Source organism: Saccopteryx leptura, chromosome 5 (assembly GCF_036850995.1).
Source record: "Saccopteryx leptura isolate mSacLep1 chromosome 5, mSacLep1_pri_phased_curated, whole genome shotgun sequence".
Classification (NCBI taxonomy): domain Eukaryota; kingdom Metazoa; phylum Chordata; class Mammalia; order Chiroptera; family Emballonuridae; genus Saccopteryx; species Saccopteryx leptura.
The window spans coordinates 76,858,093-76,876,720 of NC_089507.1; the positions used below are offsets into that span (position 1 = coordinate 76,858,093).

Below are 18,628 nucleotides of genomic sequence, written 5' to 3' on the forward strand. Positions count from 1 at the left end.
AATCTCATGGTTTGTAGTTTAAAATAATCACTTAGTTACTTCCACTGGTTACATTTATCAAATTTTGCCCTTAATGACTTATCCTCGCGTTTCTGTGATATAAGAGGAGCCAAAATGCTTCTGGCACTATTAAATATAACATGAACCTTAGTACTGGATAAATAGCCTTTAAATTATTAGAAACTTTCCCAGTCATTTATTTATTATCCTTGGCTACAGCCTGTATATCATAATATATAAGAACTGTTGGCCTTAGTTCCATCCTAATAAGTAATTTACAGTAACTTTGTAGTTCCTCATCTGTAAAATCAGGATAATGATAGTTACTACCCCTTTGGCTATTTTCCATGATTACAGTTATATGAAATAATTGCTCTAAATCAGTTATTGCTACTATTAGTCCACGCTAACCAAAGGGACATTAATAGTACAAAAAGAACACATTAAAAATAATTAATTTGAATTTGGCAATAGTCAAGTCTATACGTGTATTTTTGTCCTTTTTTCCCTTGCTCTCGCCTTTGACACTCATTACTAATCACCTCTTTTGCCAGGCTCAGTGCTGTTACAGAGACACTAATGGGACGTGGTCCTCACCTTCACTGAAGTTATAGCCTAATGGAAGAACTTACAGTTTAGTTTTAGCGTAACAAATAAACTTACATAAGCAGTTAAGAATACGAATACAAAATAAACACTCATTTGGTGACTCAGTTCAACCAGATTTTATTCAGTATCTTCACAAAGAGGCCAGTATCCTGTGGGCAGATTCATGGATGTTGGGGAAAAGATTCAGATGAGATGTTTCAAGAACCACTCAAGGATCAAAAAGTCATGTTTATTATCCTTTGACTTTTTGGACATGGAATAGCCTTAATTTAAAGATTAAACATGAGTGCATTAGTAAACATGACTGGTGTTTGTCTTTTTACATTTTGAGTGTGTAGAGAACTACTGTGTCTGAGTGTTACTAGATCTTGCTGCATTTGAGTTCCATAAACTAGTAGATTATGAATAGTCAAACTCATAAATTATAAAGCTGTGAATACTGATGATTTAGTAGATATATTAAGGTTTATAATAATATAAATTTCATTAATAAGTTTGCAAGTTTGTAAAAGTTGTTTCTTTTCTTTTTCTCTCTTTTTTCTCCCCCAGAGCATCTGCTATATCCAAGCCTGAACCAGTTCATGTTCAAAAGGTGTGTTTCTAATCTAATATCATTGAGGTAACATTTGATAATTTCTCCTGAACTACTGGAATTTTCGTTCCTTTCTCAGGCCATAGTGACAATTTATAGTTTCAGTAAAGTTTTCCTCACAGTTATTTTCCTTTAAAGATGACAGGAAAATGGAAATTTACATTTACAGAAGTACCATCTCTAATTATACCTATATTTTAAAACATTATTCTAGTGCCATATATTATTGGTAACTTATCTCCAAATTTTTTACATTCACTTTTTTTAAACAAGAGAGAGAAACAGGAACAGGAAGAGATAGAAAAGGAGAAAGATGAGAAGCATCAACTCAAAATTGTGGCACCTTAGTTGTTTATTGATTGCATTCTCATATGTGCCTTGAGTGGGGGGCTACAGCAGAGCCAGTGACCCCTTGCTCAAGCCAGTGACTTATACTCAAGCCAGCAACCCTGGGCTTCATGCCAGCGACCTTTGGGCTCAAGCCAGTGACCATGGCCATGTCTATGATCCCACGCTGAAGCCAGCGAGCCTGCACCCAAGCCGGTGAGCCGGCACTCATGGTGGGTGAGCCCACACTCAAGCCAGCAAACTCAAGTTTTCGAACCTGGGTCCTTTAAATCCCAGGCCAACACTATCCACTGAGCCACTGCCTGGTCAGGCTTACATTCACTTTCAGTTTGCCTGTTTTTATTTATATATTCTAAAGGGAATAAATAAGTGGTTACCAAAAACGAGTATCACAAGTCTTTAATCACATTTTACTCATAATACTAATTAGATTTAAATTACATTTTCCAAGTATTCTTGGAAGAGCAAATGCCCTCTTTCTCTCATATATGCCCTGAAATTGTCCCAAATGGTTACTAATAATACCTCTGTTTTACACTCTTTGGGGTTTTCTCTTTAATTTTGTTCATGCCTTTTTTTTTTTTTTTAATTTTTCTTAAGTTGGAAACGGGGAGGCAGTCAGACAGACTCCCGCATGCGTCCGACCAGGATCCACCTGGCATGCCCACCAGGGGGCGGTGTTCTGCCCATCTGGGGCGTCGCTCTGCCGCAATCAGAGCCATTCTAGCGCCTGAGGCAGAGGCTACAGAGCCATCCTCAGCGCCCGGTCAAATCCCTCTCCAATGGAGCCTCGGCTGTGGGAGGGGAAGAGAGAGACAGAGAGGAAGGAGAGGGGGAGGGGTGGAGAAGCAGATGGGCGCCACTCCTGTGTGCCCTGGCCAGGAATCGAACCCGGGACTCCCACACACCAGGCTGACGCTCTACCACTGAGCCAACCAGCCAGGGCCTCTTTGTGCCTTTTTTATCAAATTAGTTATTATATTGATTTGCTGAGATGCAAAGCTACTTTATCCCCTCAGCTTTATTATTTTTATAAGATTAACTTAGGCTATCTTTGTTTTCTTAAAATTAAACATAATAGAGCTTCCATTGTATGCTTCTTAAAATTTTTTATTGTTTTTATTTCAGGATTGTAGGATGAGTAGGCATTTCTTCTTTAATATATTTTTTTAAACTTTGCATTTGCTTTGTAATAGGGATTTATAAGTACAAATTCTATTAGTTTTAGGAGGAATTGATCTTTCTAGTTATTATATATATTTTTTGGTTGATAGCAATAAAGAAATGTCTAAGATCATTTTTTCCCTCAAGTAACTAGTAAATATTTATTTTGGAAAAGGCAAAGAATGTTTTTCCTTTTTATTCCCTGATTGATATCTCAAAACATTCCAGAGAGGGAAACTGGTGGATTACAAGAAAAGAAAAGAATTGACTTTGTTTTGTTCATTTTTTTTATGGTCTTTAAAAAGCAATTTCTAGATTAAAAATCATTAATTTGAATGTGGACATCTGTGAGATAGTCATTCCTTTTCTTAATGAAGAATTACAAATGTGCTGCTACTTCTGCATGAATCAAATGACTATACTCTGGAGAGTAATAAAACGTGTTTGAAAGATGGAATTATAATTGAGACTCTGGATATTTTAAAATAAATATTTTGGTTAGTAATGTATTATTTATTGTGAGGTATTTAAAAAATTTTCCTTGGGATATGTCTAAATTGACACTTATGATGGCCTTTTGGCTTTTTGATAGCTTTCCTGCTCTGTTTTCTAAATATTTTGAAACTCCTTTCTTTTTTATTAAAAAAACGTGTCCAGTGTGTGCATCTGTGTTATGCATGTTTGGGAACAGCATGCATGTTTATGCTATATCAACTTAATGGTTTTTATCTGGAAACATGTAAAGTTTGAGTTGCTAACATGATTGTATTTATCTTTTTTTTAAAAGTTGTGTTCTTTTCAGTGAATCTGTTTCGCATGTATTTGGTGTGTTTTTGTGTATGTTTATTTTTATTTCACATAGGGAGAACCTAAAGAAGTAGTTAAACCTGTGCCCATAACATCTCCTGCTGTGTCCAAAGTCATTTCCACAACCAACATGGCCTACAATAAGGCACCACGGCCCTTTGGTTCTGTGTCTTCACCAAAAGTCACATCCATCCCATCACCATCGTCTGCCTTCACCCCAGCCTATGCAACCACTTCATCACATGCTTCCCCTCCACCCGTGGCTGCTGTCACTCCTCCCCCATTCACTGCATCTGGACTGCATGCTAATGCCAATCTTAGTGCTGACCAGCGTTCACCTGCACTGAGCGCTGGTAAACCTGCAGTTAATGTCCCACGGCAGCCCACAGTCACCAGCGTGTGTTCCGAGACTGCTCAGGAGCTAGCAGAGGGACAGAGAAGAGGATCCCAGGGTGACAGTAAACAGCAAAATGGGTAGGTGGCCAAGGGTGCTTTCTGCTCTTATCAAAAATCTTCTTTCAGGCAATTTCCAAGAAACAATCGAAATCCCTCCAAAATGAGCTTTCATTAAAGGAAAGGAGATGAGGTTTCATTTACTTCAATAGCATGTAGCTTTATGTCATATACTAGCGATTGCCAACCGGTGGACCACAGGAATTTTTAAAACATGCAATACCTATTTCGTCAGGGGAACAGACTTCTTTTCCCTTAGACTGTCAAAACAAACAAACAAACAAAAAAAAAAACAACAGCCAACACAATAATGGCTGTCTGATGCCCTGTCTTGAACCATAATATTTATACATAGGTCATGTAATAGATTTGCACCTTGTTGGTGATGTTGCATAATATGGTTGTGTCTGATTGGTTAATTCTTGGTACTAGAAATCCTTATGTATATGTACCTAATACACTTTACTGTTGCACACTCTATCCTTGGGTGACTTGTAATTGTCATCACATTTGATCAAAACTGTTACCTATTTTTTGTCAAATTGGCAAAAATTGTATTTTTTGGTGGGCCGCAGAATTTTTGTAATCTGCTTATGTGTGCCACAAGATGAAAAAGGTTGAAAATCGCTGTTATATACATACAGCACTTTCTGCAAGGCAATTAGAGGTTAATCAAAACCTAATTATGCATTTTGACATGTTATGAATCATGTAACATACACTATAACTCTTTTTCTCCAAGTCCTGGCACAGTAATAAGCAGCTGGCACTTATAATGCAGGGCAAATCTGGTATCTTTCTTCCTCAATTTTTTCATCCCTTTACTAGCCACCAAAAGTTCTTACAGAGTGGTACAGTTGTGTCAGTTTATCAGTTTATGTGTCATACTCCAGGGAGAGAGGAAATGAGTTTTCTGAGAAGCTTTTTTTTCCAGAAACTAGTCTTAGGAAGACAGAAAACAGATTTTGTTTTGACTGATATCTATATATGATGCATTAGCTTAGGTTAAATAGCTAACAACATTCTTTTCAGGTAAGTTTGTGCTAGAATTTAGTCTTGAAAAGCGAACAGTAATGTCAAGGGATGCTTATAAAACATCAGAAGCAAATTAGAGAGAATATTTTTATTGTAAAGATTTTTCTAAAATGAATGGATATAAAGCAATGAACATTATATAATGTTAGAAAAAATAGTTTGAAAATCTATTTCTTAGAATTTCCCCCCCTTTGAAATACATTTTCAGCAGCCTTTATTTGTTAGATAGTCACGTGATTTATTTTTTCAATTCGGTGATCATACTTTAAGGCAATGTAAACTCATTTTAATCAGATTTATTGTGGCAAAAATGTATTTTAAAAAGAAAACAAAGGGAAATAATCTGTGTGTGTGATGGTTTTTACCAATACCAGTTCCCAGGAAAATATAATTAAAATAATTATGTGGATAGGTTCTTTCTGAGATAATCCCTTCTGAATAGTAATTCATATAATGAAGGGACTGTGTTTTGGGTAGCGCTGCTGCCATGGCAACTGTGAGGCTTTGAAAAGAAGTGGCAGGGTTCCAGGCGGCTGCTGAGCAAAAGAGCAGGCGGCAGTCCGGAGGAATAGCTACTGGGCCGTCCATACGGTTCTGTGGTTGTGGGTGGCTTTTTAAAGCTTTTATGTATCTATTAAGGAAAATTAGTGTCCTTCAAAGAATATTCCTTCTGTCTTTTGAGGAAGAAAAATAGTATGTAGTGCCGAGGTATGTTTGGTTGTATTTTTTTTTTTTTGGTATGTCTATTTTTTTAAGATTTTATTTATTCATTTTAAAGAGGAGAGAGAGAGAGAACTGGGGTTGGGGGTGGAGGAGCAGGAAGCATCAACTCCCATATGTGCCGTGACCAGACAAGCCCAGGATTTTAACCAGCGACCTCAGCATTCCAGGTCAACGCTTTATCCGCTGCGCAACCACAAGTCAGGCATATATGTATATTTTAACACCATAGACTTTAGAGTAATTGAAGTAGATATTCGGAAAAAGCAAATGCTGCCTGTCAAATGCTAGCCCTGCCAAAAATTAAAAGCAGAAGTTGACTGTGTTTATTAAATTCCAGGTTTAGTAGAAAAAAAGTCCACTGAAGGAAGTGCTTGATCTAAAATCTTTTTATTAACACTTCTTGAAACTTTATATCAAGGGTCCCCAAACTTTTTACACAAGGGGCCAGTTCACTGTCCCTCAGACCGTTGGAGGGCTGCCACATACAGTGCTCCTCTCACTGACCACCAATGAAAGAGGTGCCCCTTCCGGAAGTGTGGTGGGGGGCTGGATAAATGGCCTCAGGGGGCCGTAGTTTGGGGATGCCTGCTTTATATGAAAGTCTTTTTGATGGAAGACTGTAGAGATATAAAAGCAAATTGAAGTTTTGGAAAAGTACTACATTTAAAGCATGTGAAAATATCAAGCTTAAATTTTGTGTTATATAAGTATAGTTCTGATGGTTAAACTTTAAGTGATTTATTTAAGATATTATTTTCAAACTGAAAATATAGGGTGTGGTATATAGTTACAGGGCTTTTATGGTGGCTTCCTCATCAATCACCATATGATTATTGAGCACATACTTGGTGTCCAGAACTGTTTAGATTCAGGGGAAAAGGGATTATTCTTTATTTTGTACCTTTAACAAGCAGGTTACTGCTTTGCATTTGCAAACTGGGTGTATTTAAAAATAGCTTGATTTCCCCCAACCTATGGTGGTCTAGTGGATAAAAAATTGACCTGGAGTGCTGAGGTCGCCAGTTCAAAACCCTGGGCTTGCTCGGTCAAGGCACACATGGGGGTTGATGCTTCCTGCTCCTTCCCCTTTCTCTCTCTCTCTAAAACTGAATTTAAAAAAAATCTAACAAGAATAGCTTGATTTCAAGAGTTGTTCACATATTAGAGAAGTGAAAACAGTATGGTGTCTGAAATTCTAAAACAGATTTGTAGTGTGCTTTCTTACTACAGATTAGATAAATCAAAAATAAATCAGTTCACTGTTCGTGATATGTTATTTTGAAGAGTAGGTATTTTGTTATATCAATTAATGCATTTCCTGCATCGGGTGCCAAACTTTTTTTTCTTAATCACTGTCAAACGTTTGATTAATGATGCAATTATTTAATTGCCAATATTTTTATAATATTACAAAAGATCTGCAACAAATTGTCCACTAAAGTTGAGAGTTGTTACTTTCTATTAATTACTTTCTAGTTAAAAGATAATATATGTCAGTAACTGCCTGACCTGGCAGTGGTACAGTGGATGGACCGTCGGACTGTGACGTAGAGGATCCAGGTTTGAAACCCAAGGTCCTTGGCTTGAGCATGGGCTCTTCCAGCCGGGCTCACCAGCTTGAGCGCAGGGTCACTGGCTTGAGCATAGGATCATAGACATGACCCATGATCTCTGGTTTGAGCCCAAGGTCACTGCTTAAGCAAGGCGTCACTCGCCCCACTGTAGAACCCCAGTCAAGGCACATATGAGAAAGCAATCAATAAACAACTAAGGAGATGCAACAAAGAGTTGATGCTTCTCATCTCTCTCCCTTTCTGTCTGTCCCACTCTCTATATCTCCCTCTGTCTCTGTCACACACACACACACACACACACACACACACAAATATATATATATATATTATATATAATAAAAAATTTAAGAGTTCAGAAGGATGTAAAGTTAAAGATGTGTTATCTTTTTCTTCAAAGCAAGAGGTCTTAGTTTTTAAGTGATTTAGAGTAACTGGTTAATTTGCCAGTTTGATAGACATCTCATCCAAATTTATATAGGATTAGTAAACATAAGACACAAACAAGCGTTATTAATTATATATTATTATTGAGAAATAGTTACTCAACCTAGCTAACAGTTTGAAATCTATGATTGTATTGATAGTTTCAGAATATTTCTTAATAATGTGATATAAGCATTCCTATTCCTTATAAATAATAATGAACAAGGCACTTTAAGAAATTTTTAATCTTTCTTTCTTTAACATACAAAAATATTGGTCTTGGCTTGCTTCTTTTTACCACTATCCTTACTCTATATAAAGCAAAATGTAACTTTATATTTCAAACTGGAAAAGAAGCTATTTTGTGTCAAGTAGTTTAAATGATTTACCTTTTCCCATTCCAAATGCCCTTGCATTATAATGTGCCACTGCTTTCAAGAGGTAAGTCTTTCATGTATCCTCTATTAATTTCAATTTTGTTGGACTGCAATTTTTTCTAACAGTTCCTATGTGGTATTTTGAAGGACCTGGCCTTAGAAGATATAATTATAATGAAATGGTAGTAACATTTTAAATGCTTTTTTCTTTGCAGAGAACACAAGTGACAAAGTTAGTATCCACATTACTGGAGAGGAAATATGGTGATTTATATATGAGTAAACAGCATGAATGCCCAATTTTTGCAAAATTAAGTTAAATTTTGCAAAAACAGCTATAATTTAGAATAACCACATTTAGTATTTTCAGTAAGTTTGGTTTGCATTGCTATGTGGTGGTGAATTGCTTTATGGTAATAAATACTGGTGTTTGACTTTTGTTATAAAATATATGTGGGGTTTGCTGTGTAATCATTTAAAAAATAATGCTTTGGGGGATGTAAGATGTATCAGACTAGACTGCTGGGAAACAAAGTAAAGATATAAGAAAAAGCATGCACATATATACCACTAGTGATTGGCATCTATACAACTAAGCTGATTTCCAAATTCATATAACAAAACTAGTGTTCTACAGGTACAATCTCTAAGAACATTTTTAATAATTCAAACAACGTTGCTGAACGGTTTAGACCTCTGTATGTATAGTTATGTGTCACTGGATCATAGAAAGTCTTTACACCTTTGAAATTAGTTAAAAGAGGCAATGATCAGTTTAGTAAATGTCACAGATAGTTGGCATAGGCATTGGAAAGCACTGTGGTGGAACTGAAAAACCTCGCTATCGTTATTTGTTGGTATTAGCAGTAAGTTGGCTGGTGATTACTAGCTTTAAAAATAGATTAAAATCACAGATGAGCATTTAAAATAAGTTCGTGTTAAATTATGACTATTATGAGCTTGTGCTGAAATTTCTTTATTACTCTAGCAGAGTAGAATTGAAAATATAGAATACCTATCTTAGAGAAACTCAAGAGAGTTAACTATTGAATTATTAGAGCAACTATATTCTAGTGTGGCTAGGGTCTCACTAACTGAGTATTTTCATGTTATATTCACAAGGAATATTGCACACCAGGGTGACAGTGACAAATTTCCAAACACTGATTTATTGTTTGTCTATTTAAAGTTAAATTTTTATACACAAAGGCTTTGACTAATTACTAGATTCCAATGAAACAATTTGACTTGTAAAGGGGGAAAGATAAGACTTGGAAAAATAAATTAAAAAATTTAGGTTAAATATGTATTTTTAAGATTCAGATTCATATTAATCAGGTAGTACTATGCACTGTTCTAGGTGTTTCTATGCATTATGTGATTTAATTCTCATTTAAACTGAATGCTGAGAAGTTACTTAATTCTCTCAAGTCAAGCAGCTTGTCAGGGACAGAGCTAAGATTGGAGCCTGCATTTTTTTTTAAGTCAAATTTTGGTGTGCCTTCTTGTGTATCACCTATTTGTGAACTGGGCTTATTTTTTCTTATTTGAATTCATATTTATTTTTAATGATAATAGACTTGAGGATAAATTGAGTGAATTGAGGTTATATGAATACATAGTGTGCATAAACCACAGTTGGGTTTGATAGTACTTTTTAATATTGAGCAGTTGAGAGATCTGGCATAACTACAAACCTGTACGTATTTGTATAGTTTTCAGAGTGCCCTCAAAAAAGTATGTTAAACATATGCCCTTACAACAAGTCTGAAAGAATGAGAAATTCTAGTCCATTTCACTGGTAAGGAAAAAAAAAAGACCCCTTTCTGTGGGTTGCAGCTTGCCCAGGGCAGAGGAGAATGAGCAGCATAAGCTTGGTAAACGCCAGGTCCCCTGCTCGCACCTGGCGCAGATGCCATTGTAGTGTGCAATGGGCTCTTCTGTTTGGACAAATTTTCTAAAATGCATGAAAATATTTGGCATATTCAAATTAGCATCTTTACACTAAAACCAGTCAACCCTCCCTATATTTGCTGCTCCTTACAACAATATAGATCACCCCCCTCAACTTCATGTTGACATAAAAAATTTTCCTGAAACTTTATAATGCTTAGATATATATATCTAAAATTCTATTCTGTTGAGGGGAAGTTATTTTGAAAAATTATTTCCCTTCTACTTAAAACAGTAAGGCAGAGGAGCGAATGCTTTACATTTCGGCTAGAAAACAAGAAATATTGATAAATTATTGAGGTCAACTTACCCCTGCGTCCCACCCCCATTCAGTGAAACTCAGCCCTTTAATGAATTTATGAAACTGACTTTACTATTTGAAAATATAGCCACATTGCACAGTCTTATTATTAAACTGGTAGGCAGTTTTTCTCACTATGTTTATATTGAATTATTAGTTACTCTAAAACTTTATTGGTAAGGATTGATTCAACAGTGTGTAGAAAATCTAGAGTTTATACTTTATCCTCTCTGTCTTTAGCAGAATATGGAATACAGTTGACCCTTGAACAACACAGGTTTGAACTACACAGATCCACTTATATGTGGAACATTTTTCAATAAGTACATACTTGAGTCTCCTTATTCTTGAGTTTCATGTCCATGGATTCAAACAACCACTAATTGAAAACAGTATTTTTGATCCATAGTTGGGAACCACAGATGCAGAGGGAAAACTAGATGCATTCTTCCATGCCATTTTATTATATAAGGAACTTGAACATCTGTGGATTTTGCTGTCCCAGGGGGTCCTAGAACAAATCCCTGGAGGCTACCAAGGAACAATACAGTTTCTGGGAAGTCAAAAGTTATCTGTAAATTTTCTACTTAAGGGGGTGTCAGCACACCTAACCCCCGTGTTAGTCAAGGGTTAATTAAATAATTTTTAATTATTCCATACTTAGTAGGCTATATGAGTGAATTATGTTTTTAGGTTTTCCCTCTTCAGATGCTGTTAACCTAGTTCCTTTGCTATATCACATTGGACATCCCTTCTGGATAAATCAGGTTTCTGATATACAGAACTGTGGAGTTCCTATCAGTCAGTTCTAAACTTACTGACATTTGCTTGTGAATGAGGGCAGTGGTAGTGATAGACAGGGAATAGTATGAAGACGAAATAATAGCCCATTATTCATGACCCTCTATGCTTCCTGTATTTTTTCATCATAATTGCTACATTTTTAAAAATAAAAATACATGACTCAGGATAATTTATGTGAGATTACACTTTCTATTACTATGCTCTATTTATATTAATCCATAAGAGTGATATTTTTCTTAATCTCTCTGATTTTGGAAATGATTCTAAAACACTTTGTTTCTATCTTACATCTAATAATTATTTTAAGCTAGAAATTTTTTAAAATAATGGATTTTATTGTCTTGTATTAGTAACTTGAGACGAGTTAGCATTGATATATGAAGTATAAATATTTTTCAGTGCTTATGGAAACATATGCAGATAAAACTGTTGTCCAATTAAAAACAGTGTAACAAATTTTTGACTAACATTTGTTCATATTTGTCTGTGCTTACATGATTATTTTGAAGCATGATGTTTGTATAACATGTTCATGTAAATTCATTGTTTTGAATTTTGTTTCATTTTTTTTCTTTTCTTCTCTCTTTGGCCTCATCTTTGTCTGTTTTACACCATCCTGGGAACATCACTGTCTTCTCTCTCACAATTTTGTGTGTGTGTATTATTTTTCTTTCAGTAACCCTCACACCATGTAAGTACCTAATCAGTGGTTTCTTTTGTAATTTTTATCATTGTCTCTCTGTAAATTTCTGTCTTGTTTTCAACTTACCATCACCAGCAAATTTTGTTAGCATATTCTCATTGCAAGAATTTTCAAATATGTTAAGGAGCCCAAGAAACATGTTTTTCATGCTAGAGAACTTGATATGAATCAGTGGGTGTGTTTGGAGCACCTCCACTTCTACAGTGGAAAAACTTAATAAGCTAAATTTTAGGTAGATTGGTATTATACACAGTGCATATTGGAGTTAAGAGATATGGTTTGAACCTCCCTTGCTTAGTATTTTTTAAAAATTAGAATAAGTTTACTAATTTTTTTCTCAGTGAGAGAAGGGGAGGCAGAGACAGACTCCTGCATGCACCCTGAGTGGGATCCACCTAGCAAGCTCACTAAGTGACAATGATCTGCCCATCTTGGACGTTGCTCCCTTGCTCAGCAACCAACCCTTTCTTTTTTTTTAAGTGCCTAAGGCAGAGGCCATAGAGCCATCCTCAGCGCCTGGGACGAACTTGGTCCAATTGAGCCATGGCTGCAGGAGGAGAGGGGAGAGAGAGAGAGAGAAAAGTGAGGAGGTAGAGGGGTAGAGAAGCAGATGGGCACTTCTCCTGACTACCCTGACTGGGAATCGAACCTGGGACATCCACATGCTGGGCCGATGCTCTACCACTGAGCCAACTGGCCAGGGCTGAGCTTGCTAAGTTTTTAATGTCTGTGTTTTGAAATAAATTATTTGCTCCTGCTAGTTTTTATATTCTATTTCAAATAGATTTTAAAAAATAAAATTATTGATATTATTCTCTTTTTTAATCATTGTCATCAGAGTCTAGAGTTTCAAAGCCAGAAAACTCTAAGTAAATGTTTAGAAACTTTTTATCATTTAACACAAGACCTTTGCTGTGGTGAATGTTACAGAGTTTAAGGTGTACTATTTTTTTTTGAAAGTGTGTCATAGCTAAAAAATATTTTTAAGTGGTGTCATTTTATTATTCTTGGTGTCTTAATTTAACACCATTGTCTTTTGTGTTTTTATCGATTATAAAATAATCTTAAACCTGAAACTGGCACTATTTAAGAATAAGCTACGGTCACTAATTATAGAGTCAGTTAAAACTATAAGTTTAATTGCTAAAATAAAGTTATTCATGTAATTGCATAAGATAAAGTTATGTCTGCTTAAGAATTTGTATCTGCCAATGACTGTAGTTATACAGTAATCTATGCCTCTTATTTTCTAATTCTTAAAAATTTTGTCTTTTAAAAAGAATTAGGTTTTGTTCAATGTTAGTAAAAGGTGTTTCAGATATTACACTTCTGAAATATTAAAATTTTTTCATAAATTATATTATTACTAATATTATATATACATACTTTTGATTTTGTTCCTTATATATGCAGATGACCCGTAATCTTAGAAAATATATGATAAAAAATTTTGCTGGTAATAATAAAAGAAAACATTATGAGATCATTACTGTTAGGTACTGTGGAAAACACTTTACACACATTATCTTTCTTCCTTATTTCTTAAAACAACCCATTAAGGTAGATGTAATCCCCATTTCCCAATAGGAAGAATCTAGACTTGGAGTAATTAAATGACTTACGTAAAACACACTGAGTGGAGGATGTAGCACCTTTTGTCTGTCTGACTCTAAATCCAGTGTTACCATTAATTCTGTCATGTTCTTCATTAGGCAAAAACCCTTCTAGTGTACTGTGACAGTTTTGATAGTGTAACTATTAAAATGACACAGTCATGTGGAATTCTGGTGGCCCTGTGATTTTCTAGCAGTGAGTTATACCTAACTGGAGTTGCTTCCACATCCAACACTCTTAGGGCACTTTTCTCTACTTGGATCTTGTGCCAGTAGTCTGCTAGTCCAGACTTGGCTTCCTTTTCCTCTTCTGGAATTAAACTCCAGCCTCCAAATGTTTGTATTTCTCTTATTTTTGGAGGTGGAAAGAAAGATAGGAAGAATATTTATTGTGTTCACTAGACCTTAGGTTAAAGTGTTAAAATAGTGTACTTTTAATTTCAGCAATATTTATGCTTTATTAAGAGAAAAATGAATGTTCTTAGCAAGCTCTCTACTTTGCAGGTCCCTTTCACATATATTGTTTCATGTAATCCTCAGATCATTGTGACTTTGTATGTGGTATTCATGTCCGATACATGAAAAAAAAACTGACACTTGGTGAGATTGACTTGTCCAAAATCATACACCTGAAAAAATCACAGAGCCAAGATTTACATGTTGGTCTTTTCATAAGTATTTCATTGGTTTCAGATATACTGTAGCTATTCTTCACTATTCTGATTCTGCACACAACCTTATTAGGGTTGAGGGCTATCTGTCTGTACATATGAATGAGAAACTAGAAAATAACACTCTGTCTCTTTTCACAATTGTGTTTGGAATTGCTGGTTCAACCAGTACTAAACCCTTCTTGGTTCCTGGGCTAGTGAAACAAGATCATTTAATTCTTCTGGAAGATGATGTATTTTAGCAGTATTTATCAGTGGTTGTGAATGGAGTCATTATCTGTGTTTTGTTAGGAACTAGATGAACAATACAAATACATAATTTCAAATTGTTTTAATTTCTATGGACGTTTTAATTTCTCCTTGTTTCTTTCTTAATCTTTTCTTTTCCTTTTCTTCATGTTGGAAATGTCTCTTTTGCTGCCTTCTTCTGTCACATAAAAAGGAAAATCCCACCTAAACGGTAACCTTTTTGTTGAATAGATACTTATACTATTATTTTATATTAGCATATATGTACCTTTTTATCTAACTTAAAACTTATTCTACTTTATCGTAGAAGGATACTCTTTATTTTTTAAGAGAATTGAGGCTGTGTACACTTTCAAAAGCAAAATATATAAAAGGAACATGGAGGATTAATTATATGCATTATAAATAATTTAGAAGAGGGTATTTATCCTTAATATAATTATAAATTTTTAAATCTTTTTTTTCCTTCCTAATCCTAGCCCACCGAGAAAACACATCGTGGAGCGTAATACAGAGTTTTATCACATCCCTACTCACAGTGATGCCAGCAAGAAGAGACTGATTGAGGATACTGAAGACTGGCACCCAAGGACTGGCACGACCCAGTCTCGCTCTTTCCGAATCCTGGCCCAGATCACTGGGACGGAGCATAGTAAGTAAATACCTACGGACTCTAATAGATGAATGTTCTTTGCCACAGAAAAGTAGCAGATAGTTATTGGAAAAAAAATAATTCTCCTCAGACAGTTTGCTTTTAAATTATGTTGTGCATAATATGGGTATTGTATATAAGAAACCAGCCCAGGAGAGCTACACTGAAAAATGTAGAAGCAATGGTAATAGTAACACTGATTGTAGTGCACAGTGGATGAGAAAATGATACAGAATTCTTTTTTAGTGTCTCTGTTCAGTTTGACCACTTGGTATTAATTGATACATGCAATTACTTAAGTCAGTGATATTCAACCTTTTTCATCTCATGGCACACATAAACTAATTACTAAAATTCTGTGGCACACCAAAAATTATGTTATATTTTTGCCTATCTGACAAAAAAAATGTATAGTTTTGATTCATTCTTGCCAGACAGCTATTGTTGTCTTGGCTGTTCTCATGTTTTAATTTGCCAGTCTCAGGGAAAGAGGTCAGTACCCATGACTAAATAGTCAGGTATTGCGTGTTTTAAAATTTTTTGTGGCACATCTGTTGAAAATCACTGGATTAAGTGATTTTAAAGTTTAAGAAGCAAACTAATATTGAATATTACTTATTGTATTTCAGTGAAAGAATCTGAACCTGATAATACAAAGAAAGCAAAGTAAGTTCATTTTTTTTTGTAAATTGAATGCTTTCCTTTTACTAATGGTCTCTGTTTTTACATTTTCAAGTGTAATGGTATGGCATTTTATTTTTGCAACTAGAAGTTAAGCTTTTAACTTTGATGCCCTTTGTGGAACTCAGATGTACAACTTACAGATTTTATAATCAGTAGATAATGTCTGGATGTTGTGTCTAAGAGCTATTTCCTTTAGTATTGAAGTAAATGGGCAGAAGGGTATATTTGGGGGTTCTTTGCTAACAATGTAGTCTCTGAATGAGCTCATGTGATCTTGGCCATCATTTTATTTTGGGCATAAAAATTGCTGTTGCTCTATAGATTAATTTCTGTATTTCTAAAAATGCTCTGTCCTTCAGATATTTTTCTGTTAAATAAAACAGCTATATAAAATAAAGCTTTTATAAGGCATGTTTTCTGCATGATGAACAAAGTATAGAAGCTCTTTTTTGCTCTTTCTTACGACTATTCTATCCCTTTTCTTTTCTTTTTTTCTTTCTTTCTTTCTTCTTTTTTTTTTATTTCCACAGGGAAAAGATACCCCTTCACGTCTTTAGTCCCAAATACACAAAATTGCGTGACTGGCACCATGAAGTTTCAGCACGTGCTCTTAACGTACAGTGATTTATGAGCTTTGCCCCCTCAAGCAGCCAGCACATACCTTTTCATTCACTTTTTCTTTTTTTCCAACTTCATAGAAAAATCTGTATTAAATTTGCCTTGTGAAAAAAATAGAACCTTTTCTATACTTTTCTAAGCATTTCCTGCTGTTGTGAAATTAAGGAGGATGAACATGTATTGTGCTAGTTGGTAGCTCACAGATGTTAAACCAAGAGAATATATTAAGGGCCTAGATCTATTCAGTGGATTTATATCTGCTTCCATTTTTATTGGGGGACTTAACATGGAAAAAGAATTCTTCTCATAAGTTGAATTGGGTTGGTCATTTGAAGCAGAGGAGGATGAGCAAATAATGTCCTCATCTAATTTGGAAAATACTTTCTTTATGGTACTACATTTTCCAAGATTACTTTTAAGTTCATTATTACATAATGTTCAGAGTGGATTGTGAAGTAAAACAAGAAGACTTTATTAGAAAAGAGTTCATTATAAATTTGAGTATCTTTTAAAGTAGGTACTGGATAGGATGGGTGTATGAAGAGGAGGCAGACCAGTTTGGGCTTTAAAAGGGAAGAAGAGAATTCTGCCCCTGTTTTCAATGGGGGGAAATACACTATTCTTTTGGTTTGGTTAATTTCAAAAATCCTGTTTTCTGTCAGAGGAAGTATTTCTAAGGTGGTGAATGTTATTAGGATATAGACAACTTATAGGCATTAACAAGTAAGATATATCAAAGATAGATTTGCTTTGTTTCTAAATCAGAGGAATGAACAGAATAAATTGCAGTATGAATGATTCTTGATGTGACATCAGAGAAACATTTTACTTAGTGATATAAACTATTGTGCGTTGCTGCTCTTCTTAGGAAGCTCTGTTTTGGGCAACACATTTAAGCTAAATTTCTGACCAGAAATGCTTTCTGTCTTGTAATATAATGTATTATATATTAGAACTAAATGCAATAATAAATGCATTTTGAAGTTTGGAAAAGTATTGTAATAAAGTTGCCTTTAATTTAGCTTTGTATCTTGTTTTCTGTTTCTTTGAAGCTAGTAACAATGCCATCCAAGACTTGCTAAAATATTACTTGGGTAAAATAAGTATCTTGATATTTCATTTGGGAAACCTTTTTAATTCTAATACTAAAATGTGAGTGTAGAATATGTCAAGGCTCATATTTAATTTTCCCCCTGACTTGTTACATTGGTTAGCATAACATTTTATGCAGCATATAAACTCCATTAGACTCTGGCACAACCTAGAATTAGTCTTTGTGTGAAAATGATTACTGAAGGATCTTGTCTGCATTTGAGGTTCTGTTTTAACCTATCGTATTTCCCCATGTATAAGACGCTCCCATGTATAAGACTCACCTTAATTTTGGGGCCCAAAATTTGAAAAAAGAGTATATTACATAAAGTTATTGAACTCAAATTTTATTCATCATAAAATTCATGCAACTCCTCATCCCTGTTAAAACTCCCAGCCATTAGCTTGTCCTCATCTGTGTCTGATGATGAATCACTGTCTTCATATATTTCCTCGTCCTCAGTTCCATCTATGGCATTTGAAATACCACAACCACTGTAGAAGACGCACCCAGTTTTTAGACCCCAAATTATTCGAGAAAGGGTGCATCTTATACGTGGTGAAATACGGTATTTCCTATCACTTTAATGTTCCCATTGACTAGGACAACTCCCTAATAATTTGGAGAAATTAACATTAATTTCAGTTGGTGATTGATTACTGTTTGAAATTTGGCATGCCAAATGCATTGAAAACATAGTTCTAGGATTTATCTATGCTCATTTCTGCTTCACATCATAAGATATTAAAATGTCTTTCTTTTACTGCATCAGTTATTCTTCAGAGACTCTAATTTTATGATCCTGACATCAGGATCATAAAATCAGAGACTCTAATTTTATGGTCCCATTTATGACGATGTCTCTGGCTTCTATAAGAAATTAGGTATAGGATTCCCTATACCTATTAATTCCTCATTGATCTTAAAAAGATGATGTTTGAAGGAAGATAGAATCAAAGTCTCATGAAAATTAATTGTGTAGGTAGAGTGAACATGGTCTTTTCCACCAAGAATCAAATTTCTAGATGAATGACAGGGTTGAGAGAAAAACTACTTGAAAGAGAGTTTTAGGTAAATAAAAGAATTTTTCCCTAATTAAGACAAGAGAATTATGTATAGAACTTTTATGACTTGAAATAAGTACAGATGAAAATAAGAATTTAATACGTTGCCTATTTGAAA

At 34.8% G+C, this 18,628-nt stretch overlaps 1 protein-coding gene across 13 annotated transcripts in view; it reads left to right on the plus strand.

Annotated features, from left to right (window-relative positions):
* PDLIM5 (PDZ and LIM domain 5) overlaps positions 1-18,628 on the plus strand; it is a 307,613-nt gene that overhangs the window by 210,895 nt on the left and 78,090 nt on the right. For 3 of the 13 annotated variants that reach the window (XM_066385696.1, XM_066385693.1, XM_066385694.1), the window contains exons 4-9: positions 1,159-1,201; positions 3,576-3,994; positions 11,840-11,854; positions 14,593-14,610; positions 14,879-15,051; positions 15,681-15,717. In XM_066385696.1, the coding sequence (XP_066241793.1) occupies positions 1,159-1,201; positions 3,576-3,994; positions 11,840-11,854; positions 14,593-14,610; positions 14,879-15,051; positions 15,681-15,717 (705 nt within the window). Of the gene's footprint in view, positions 1-1,158; positions 1,202-3,575; positions 3,995-5,594; positions 5,717-5,747; positions 5,929-8,320; positions 8,338-11,839; positions 11,855-14,592; positions 14,611-14,878; positions 15,052-15,680; positions 15,718-16,265; positions 17,375-18,628 lie in introns of those variants that run through there. The other 10 variants (XM_066385706.1, XM_066385699.1, XM_066385702.1 and 7 more) reach the window with 10 other exon arrangements.